Source organism: Macaca nemestrina, chromosome 12 (genome assembly GCF_043159975.1).
Source record: "Macaca nemestrina isolate mMacNem1 chromosome 12, mMacNem.hap1, whole genome shotgun sequence".
Taxonomy (NCBI): Eukaryota; Metazoa; Chordata; class Mammalia; order Primates; family Cercopithecidae; genus Macaca; species Macaca nemestrina.
Genome location: NC_092136.1, coordinates 118,494,928 through 118,504,284, shown reverse-complemented (window position 1 = coordinate 118,504,284; position 9,357 = coordinate 118,494,928). Strand labels below are relative to the sequence as shown.

At 49.6% G+C, this 9,357-nt stretch overlaps 1 protein-coding gene across 24 annotated transcripts in view; it reads right to left on the bottom strand.

The window, feature by feature from the left end:
• Positions 1-9,357, bottom strand: part of LOC105476399 (pleckstrin homology like domain family B member 1) — a 53,070-nt gene that overhangs the window by 1,345 nt on the left and 42,368 nt on the right. For 16 of the 24 annotated variants that reach the window (XM_071075656.1, XM_024791035.2, XM_071075658.1 and 13 more), the window contains 4 exons: positions 7,784-7,900; positions 7,430-7,532; positions 1,008-1,093; positions 806-838 (listed from right to left, as the gene is read on the bottom strand). In XM_071075656.1, the coding sequence (XP_070931757.1) occupies positions 806-838; positions 1,008-1,093; positions 7,430-7,532; positions 7,784-7,900 (339 nt within the window). The remainder of the gene's footprint in view (positions 1-805; positions 839-1,007; positions 1,094-7,429; positions 7,533-7,783; positions 7,901-9,357) is intronic. The other 8 variants (XM_011732323.3, XM_071075652.1, XM_071075654.1 and 5 more) reach the window with 1 other exon arrangement.

Here is a 9,357-nt window from a genome sequence, read left to right as displayed (position 1 = left end):
CTGCCAAGGGAAGAGAGGAAGGTCTAAGATGGGGCTCACCCATGCCCAGGAATAGTCTCACCTGCCTCCCTATCTGCCCTTTCCCCTCCCAGCCCCCAGAAAGCCCTGGAGCTTAGGACTGAGTCCTAAATAGGCCCAGAGCCTAGTCCCCACCAGTCCATGTGAGCCCCAGGCTGAAATGTTCCCTTCCCACACCACAGCAGTCCTGGGCTCTCTAAACTCCCTGGACCCTGACAGAGCTATACCCTGACAAGGGAGGCTCTGGTCCTTGACACCCCAAGTTCAAAAGTGAGTATCAAGAGGATCAGACACAAACGGCTATTCCAGTGAGGACCAGAGTTTCCTCTCAGCAAAACACGGGCAGACAGAAAAAGCTATAAGTAGGGTACTAGGCCCCGGGACCCCAGAGGAGCAGAGACCAGGACTGGGGTGGGCATCAGAGGGTTGGTGGCAGGGAGGCTGACTTGCATTAGGGAAGCAGGCCCCAGCCTCAGATATCTCCTGTGAATCAATTCTCCCTATCAAATCTAGTCTCTGAGGGTCCCCTCCACCCCTTCCAGCCATCCCTTCTGTATCAGCCCCCCATGGGGAGGTATCCTGCTGTCATTTCCAGGAGAGGAGGGAGGCAGCAAGGAGAGGGAGGCACCCAAGCCCAGAGGAGCTTCTTGCTCTTTGCAACCTGCTTTCTGCTCCTCTCTTGGGCCTGGGGGAAGTGAGGGGGGATGAAGGGGAGAGTCAAGGGTCAGGGATGAGTGAGGTACAGGAGGTGTTAATGTGCTGGTTACAGCTAAGTGGGGAGGGGTACCTCAGTCACCATAGTGAAGCGGAAAAACCTCTTCTGGGAAGGGGAGAGGGAGAAAGGAAGAGAAAGTTGACAAAGAGAACAAGGACTGGGTTGGAGCCTCTGTAGAGAGCAGGCTGGAGGCCTTTGCTCCCAGAGCCCCACCAGGCCACCCCTTCCCCATGGCTGTCCCTCTGGCCCCCCTCTGGTGCCCTCCACCCCTGACCTTGGCTGCACTGCGCAGGTGGTCGTAGTACACTTCCTCAATGGCCTGGAAATAGATGACTCCCTTCAGCTTCGTCTCATGCTTGTCTGCAAAGCAAGTAAGGGTGGGCTATGGAGCCAGTCACACTTCAGGTCTAGCTCCATTTATGTGGAGTTCCACGGCCTGAGCTTCCAAATCTGGGAAATGGGGTGAAGATCCCAGTCTCCCAAGACCCCCAAACAGAACCCAATACAGAATCCTAAAGATATGGATAATGCTCAGCCTCATTCATAATCACAGAGAAATACAAATCAGAGCTTCACTGAGAGACCACTTCTCGCCTAACCCAATGACGAAAACATACAATAAATATACAGCACGCTTTTGGCAAGTCTATGGTGAAGGAGGTAGTCTAACGACAGGTGGGAGTATAAATTGGTAAAACCCTTATGAACGATTTGGCCATGTCTATCAAAATTAGAAAGGCATTTATCTTTTGATCCAATGCTTACATTTAGGAGAATTTCTCTTTCACATATACAAAGTAACATATACAAGATTATTAAGTATAGTATTGCCTATAGTCACAGAAGATTGGAAACAAGCAAAATATCAATCAAGTAGAGACTGGTTAATAAGTTAGTGTGTGCCACATCACGGAAGACTAAATATAGCTGTTAAGTAAAATGATATAGGCCAGGTATGGTGGCTAACGCCTGTAATCCTAGCATTTTGGAAGGCTGAGGAGGGTGGATCACCTGAGGTCAGGAGTTCGAGACCAGCCTGGCCAACATGGTGAAACCCCCGTCTCTACTCAAAATGCAAAAATAAGCCAAGTGTGGTGGTGCATGCCTATAATCCCAGCTATTCGGGAGGCTGAGGCAGGAGAATCACTTGAACCCGGGAGGCGTAGGTTGCAGTGAACCGAGATCACACCACTGCACTCCAGCCTGGGCAAAAAGAGCAAAACTCTGTCTCAAAAAAAAAAAAAAAAAAAAAGAAAGAAAGAAATATCTGATACAGATACAGACTCAGAAATAAGCCTATAGTATATACCCAGATATAATATCTAGATATAGATAAATTTGATATAGAATGATCTCTAAGACACATTAGGAGGTGAAAAAGGAATGTACTGTATGCCACCTTTTGTGCAAGAAAAAGTATTTGTTTATATTCTCCTACAGAAACTCTACAAGGGGCCGGGTGCGGTGGCTCAAGCCTATAATCCCAGCACTTTGGGAGGCCGAGGTGGGCGGATCACGAGGTCAGGAGATCGAGACACTGGCTAACACGGTGAAACCCAGTCTCTACTAAAAATACAAGACAATTAGCTGGGCGAGGTGGCGGGCGCCTGTAGTCCCAGCTACTCAGGAGGCTGAGGCAGGAGAATGGCATCAACCCGGGGGGGCGGAGCTTGCAGTGAGCCGAGATCGCACCACTGCACTCCAGCCTAGGGCACAGAGCAAGACTCTGTCTCAAAAAAAAAAAAAAAAAAAAAAAAGAACCTCTACAAGGATACACAAGAGATTAATGAAAGTAGTTACCTGTACTGGGTAGGGCATAATTCTCAATTTAAACCTTTTTATATATTTTTTATTTTTGAACTATATGAATACTGTTACCTTTTTTTTTTTTTTTTTTTTTTTTTTTTGAGACGGAGTCTCGCTCTGTCACCCAGGCTGGAGCGCAGTGGCCGGATCTCAGCTCACTGCAAGCTCCGCCTCCCGAGTTGACGCCATTCTCCTGCCTCAGCCTCCCGAGTAGCTGGGACTACAGGCGCCCGCCTCCTCGCCCGGCTAGTTTTTTGTATTTTTTAGTAGAGACGGGGTTTCACTGTGTAGGCCAGGATGGTCTCGATCTCCTGAGCTCGTGATCCGCCCGTCTCGGCCTCCCAAATGCTGGGATTACAGGCTTGAGCCACCGCGCCCGGCCTTTTTTTTTTTTTTTTTTTGAGACGGAGTTTCACTCTGTTGCCCAGACTGGAGTGCAGTGGCACGATCTCGGCTCACCGTAACCTCCGCCTTCCAGGTTCAAGCAGTTCTCTGACTCAGCCTCCTGAGTACCTGGGATTACAGGCGCCTGCCACCATGCCTGGCTAATTTTTTTGTATTTTTAGTAGAGACGGGGTTTCACCATCTTGGCCAGGCTGGTCTTGAACTCCTGACCTCGTGATCCACCCGCCTCCCAAAGTGCTGGGATTACAGGCGTGAGCCACCGCGCCCGGCTACCTATTTTTTTTAAAAAAAGAAAGGAAGTAGCCGGGCGCGGTGGCTCAGGCCTGTAATCCCAGCACTTTGGGAGGCCGAGGCAGGTGGATCACCTGAGGTCGGGAGTTTGAGACAAGCCTGACCAACATGGAGAAACCCCATCTCTACTAAAAATACAAAATTAGCCAGGCATGGTGGCGCATGCCTGTAATCCCAGCTACTCGGAAGGCTGAGGCAGGAGAATCACTTGAACCTGGGAGGCGGAGGTTGTGGTGAGCCGAGATCGCGCCACTGCACTACAGCCTGGGCAACAAGAACAAAACTCCGTCTCAAAATAATAAAATAATAAATAAATAAATAAATAAATAAAATAAAATAAAATAAAAAGAAAGGAAGCACACTCCCTTGATGTGTACAGAGCATTTAGCATATACATATAGCATATAGCCTCTGGAAGTCAGAGGTGGCAGGAAAGGGGCCAACTACCTGAGCAGAGGTGACCATTCAGTGAGAAGGGGCAGGATTCCTGTCAAGGGAAAGCACAGGGCCTGGGCCACCTTGTCTGTGGCACTGCTCAGATGCTACAGCTGATATCCTTAACAGTGAGCCTGAGTCCTACAGGAGAGGTCACGCCAATCACTAAACTCAATGGTGCCGGCTGGAAGTAAGCTCCTCCCCGAGTGCTCCTCCTCTCCCCAACCTCCGTGGCTTGGTAAAGGCAACTTACAGACTGGTGCCAACATGTCCCTCCAGCCTTGTATCACAACCTTCCCCTGCATGAGTCCCAAGTCCTATCTGAGCTTCTCACTGTTCCCTTAGTAATACACTTTGTATGCTGGAACTGTCTCCTCCAGCCCATTTCCTTGGCAAACTCCTAAACAATCTTCAAGACCCATCGCAAAATGTCACCATGACAGTGCACAGTTGTGCTCTCCTGTGTTCCCACAGCACAGATGCCCCTCTGTATAGAACTGATGCTGCATCGGAATCCTCCTTTATCCATTCATGGTCTACCTCCCCCAACACAAACAACTATGTGCCTGGCACACAGTAGGTACTCAATGCTGAATGAATGAATCCTAGACACCGGGATTCAGAGAGAAGTCAGAGACCTTTCTCTTAGGAAACTACAATCTCACAGGGAGGAAAATACAGACACTCAGCTATGTAAATAGCTAGTAAAGGCATGGCTAGGAACTCCATGAGACCACCTACGCATCACAGGTTTTCATGAGTATTAAATGAAAGAACACATTTAAGGTATTCAGCACAGTGTGTGGCACATAACATGACACTGTTATTGTATCATTACACTCCTGGATTGATGTCACATGGAAAAACAGATGCTGGATAATGCAGGGGTTCAGAGGAGGATGGGAATCACTCCTAGTAAGGTGGGGTCAGGAAAGGCTTCCTAGAGATAATATGTAATCTGGACTCCATGCAATGAGGGGGTTTCTATCGAGTTGGCAGGAAGAGGGTCCAAGCGGAACAGGCACGGCACCCAGGGCCCTTATCCAGGCCCATTTCTGACATTTCCTCCTTGGAAAAGGACCAGCCCTGCCTGGCTCTGGGCCTGCTCAGCCCTCCAGCCCCTGTTCTCTTTCATCCCTTCCTTCACAGGAAATAGTAACACACTCCTGCCTCCGCTTCCTTACCACCCACCTATCCTCAATCTTGTGCAATCTGGCTCCTGGCCCCATGCACAGCAGAAAGCCTTCTCTTGACAAGCTCCCATCCCTGAGTCTAACAGCCTTTGGGCCACATCTTTCTTGGCCTTTCTGCAGCATCCATCATCGCTGGTGACACCTCCTGCTTGTGAATGTCTGCTCCTTTGGCTGGCTTCCTTCCCTGTTTCTGCTCCCATTTCTATTCCTGCCATCTGAACTTGGTCTCCTTTTGTTTCACAGACGCTAACTAAGGCCACATATGCCAAGCACCAGCCCAGCACCTGGCATGTGGTTAGTGCTGGCTTCCTGTCTCCTGCCCCTTCTCCCTCTGCTGGTCTCTCCTTTCTCCTTCCCCACACAGGTAGGCCTGCCCCAGGGTTTGGCCCTCTCCCTCCCCTCTTCTCTGCTCTGAAGTCTGACTGCCCAGGTTCAGACTTATCTCTGTCTCTTAGGAGCTGTGGGACCTTGGGCAATTTACTTAACCTCTCTGAGCATCATTTTCCTCATCTGTAAAATGGCATAAAAATAGTGTTTCCCTATAGGATTATTTCAAAGATTAATGAGATGATGCATTCAGAGTGCTTAGCATAGCACCTGGCTCATTCAAGTGCTTGATAAAGGTTATCTGCTATTACTATTATTCCACCTGATTCAACTATTACTCCACCTCTAATCCTAACCATCCTCCTAAACCTAGATGTCCCAGAGGCACCTCAATCTCAACATGCCTCAAATGGAACTCTTTTCCCCAGGCCTGTTTCTTCCTCTCCAAAGTCCCTAGTCCCTCTACCTTCCTGGCGCAGAGAGAAACATGGGACACCTGTGCTTCTGTCTCTCCTGCCTCCTCAAAACACCCAGGACCCAGGCTGGTCAGGGAAGGCTTCTTAGAGGAGCCAGCAGGTGATCAGGGACCAGGTTAGGGGGGAAATGGGCACTCCAGACCTGAGCATCTCTGGCACCAAACTCTGCAGCCCTTTCCCCTCTTCTGAGCTCCTAGCAGGATTGCTCTTCCCAGCTCTGTGGCTGGGTGAGGCTGTGTGACTGGCAGACAGCCCCACCTATGAATTGAGGACAAAAATGATGTGTGTCACTTCCCAGCTGAGACATTTAATACCAAGGCCAGGCTCACTTAAGCCTCTCTTTCCCTCTGCCACTGTGGCCAGAAATGTTCCCAAAAGGCATGCTGAAGTAAAGACAACACTGATGCAGGGCAGAGCCCCCACCAACTCACGATGTGCAGTCCACATGTATTGGGCATAAGGAAACCTAGTACTTGTAAGCCACTAGGATTTTCCTTTTTAATATTTCTTTTTTTTTTTTTTTTTTGAGATGGCGTCTTGCTCTATCGCCAGGCTAGAGTGCAGTGGCATGATCTCAGCTCACTGCAACCTCTACCTCCCGGGTTTAAGTGATTCTCCTGTCTCAGCCTCCTGAGTAGCTGGGACTACAGGCATGTGCCACCATGCTCAGCTAATTTTTGTATTTTTAGTAGAGACGGGGTTTCACCATGTTGGCCAGGATGGTCTCGATCTCTTGAGCATGTGATCTGCCCACTTCGGCCTCTCAAAAGTGCTGGGATTACAGGCATAAGCCACCATGCCCGGCCTTTTAATTAATTTTTTTGAGACAGAGTCTCACTCTGTTGTCCAGGCTGGAGTGCAGTGGTGCAATCTCGGCTCACTGCAACCTCTGTCTCTTGGGTTCAAGCAATTCTTGTGCTCAGCCTCCTGAGTAGCTGGGACTACAGGCGCATGCCACCATGCCCAGCTAATTTTTGTACTTTTAGTAGAGACAAGGTTTCACCATGTTGCCCAGGCTGGTCTCAATCTCCTAGCTTCAAGCTCTTTGCCCGCCTTGGTCTCCCAAAATGCTGGGATCACAGGTGTGAGCCACTGCACCTGTACAGCCACTGGGATTTTATGACTTCTTGTTACTGCGGCATACCTTACCTTCTCATGACTAGGGTATAACACAGCATCCCACGCTCCAAGTGGGAAAAGTACAAAGGGAGTTCCAGGGATGGGAAACTAGGCTAGAGGCTCGAACGGAAAGAACTGACGGAGCAAGAGGGTCTAGTCGGCCTGTTCCTGGGCTATCTTGAGCACTCCTTGGCACTGTTCAACTGCTTGTCTTGGAGTCTTTGATGGAATCTGTCCAAGGGGGAGTTCCCAGCCCAACTCCGACCATAAGACCCCATGCTCCTGCAGAGCCTGGATGTCTCCTATCAGCATACACATTGTGCATTGTTATAATTCTTGTCTGCTTCCCTGACTATAAGCTCCATGAGAGAGCTGTGGCCATCTTACTTATCACCAGAGCCTAGAACAGTGCCTGGAACTTATTAGATGCTTAGTAACATTGCTGAATGAAGGAATGAATGAATGAACACTAAATGGAGGTGAACCAGGTACATTGTGTACATTTCAGGGAAGGAGGGCAAGGCCCAGTCCAAGCCTCTGGTCCCCTACTTGGAAGCTTGGCCTCCTTCTAGAAGGCCAGCCATCCTGGGTAACAGAGCCCAGGGGTCCTGGCTGGCCCCCGGGACGGCCTTGTTGGAACTCACCCACATAATAGGAAAGGGTGCGCTTGAGCCGGTCGAAGACAAACCAGCGCTTCTTCCATGATTTAATCTTGCCGCCCATCTTGACTAAGTAGCCACGGCAGACCTGGTGGGAAGCAGGAGTAAAGAAGGACCCAAATGTGCAGCCCTTAAGCCTTAAGTGTGTGCCATCGCCTGTGCCTGTATTCATGGGGGACTGTCCCCAACATCTCTTCAGGCCAGCACACCAGGTCCTGGGACAGAGATCTGGTTAGATAAGGGTAGAGACTGACGCCACTATTCCAACGACCCAGGAGGTGCCTCTCACCATGGGGTCCTCCCTCTCCCCAGCACCCCAGGGCCACACACGCCTTGTACCTTGCTGCTGAGCACCACGTGCAGGCAGGTATCAACACCATGGCCTGATGACTCAATATGTGTCTTCAGGTCAAAGTCCTCCTTCCGGATTGGCAGGTAGCGGGTCAGGGGTCGTGCCTGGGAGCAAGAGGGAGGGTCAGGAGAGTCTCCTCTCTTCCCTCATTATTTCCCTGTCCAGGCCCCTTGGCTTCACTTCTAAACCCCAACAGCCTGACATCACCCATCCCCAGACCATGGTGGTCACTCTGGCTCCATAGGGCTTATGGCAAAAGTGGGGACCTACCATGCCTATGTTGACTCTATCTAGGGCCAGGCAAACTGCGAAGTCACTCTGTGCCTCAGTTTTCCCACCTATGACCAAGACACAGCATCTTTGTCTTGCCCTGTCCCTCCTTTCCCTCCTGAGCCAAACAGAATAAAGCAAGAGGCCAGATAAGAACATGCTCTGGGAAGAAAAGCCCAATAAGAAATCTAGTCTCTGACTTCCCATGGGACCTTGTTTGGGTCACATCCCTTCTCTGGGCCTCAGTTTCCTTCCATGTAAAACACGGGCTTTGAACTAGGTAATTACTAAGGTTTACTCTACCTCTGATACTAACTAGAATTTTCAGTCAGCTGGAATATTTTTCTACTCTTCCTTTCCTAGAAGAACATTAAAATGGCCAGGAAACATCACACATTATTTAAAGAAAAAACAAAACACACAACCCCATAGATAGCTGATTCTACCCATCTCCCACACCAGACACCAGTGGCCACTACTGCAATGCCTGAGCCCCAGGACAGGGGCTAGAAGACAGACTCCCAGAGCAGTCACTGACTGAAGCAGGAAAGGGAAACCAGGCATTTTACAAATATTCCAACCACAGGGGTAAAATTCACAGAGCTTCATTTTTTTTGTTGTTGTTTGTTTTTTTTTTCCTGAGACAGAATTTCACTCCGTCATCCAGGCTGGAGTGCAGTGGCACGATCTCAGCTCACTGCAACCTTCATCTCCTGGATTCAAGCAATTCTCATGCCTCAGCCATCAGAGTAAGCTGGGATTACAGGTGTGTGATACCATGTCCAGCTAATTTTTGTATTTTTTGTAGTGATGGGGTTTCGCCATGTTGGCCAGGCTGGTCTGTGAACTCCTGGCCTCAAGTGATCTGTGTACCTTGGCCTCCCAAAGTGCTGGGATTACAGGTGTGAGCCACTGTGCCCAGCCCCTTCTCATTATTTCCCAAACCCAATCCAGTTGACCTATCCCTTAGAATTTATTTTGTTGCATTGTAGGAAATGAGGGAGCTGTGATCACTGCTTGGGAAAGATTCCACAGGACTCCCAACCTGGAGAAGCCTACAGAGACCTAATCAGAAGGGACAGCCTATCTAAGTCCTACAGATTCTCATGGGGGGTTGTAGGAGTCAGGATTTGGGACCAGAGACATGGGCAGATTTCCCAGCCCAAACCAATTTCTCCTTCTGCTTTCAATTGTTCTGCTCAAGTCTCCTGTTTAAGGAGAAAGGGTAGGGCTGGCTTTTGGGCAAGGAGGGATTTCTGTCCCGAAGAGAAACTAGTACAGTTCTGTCTTG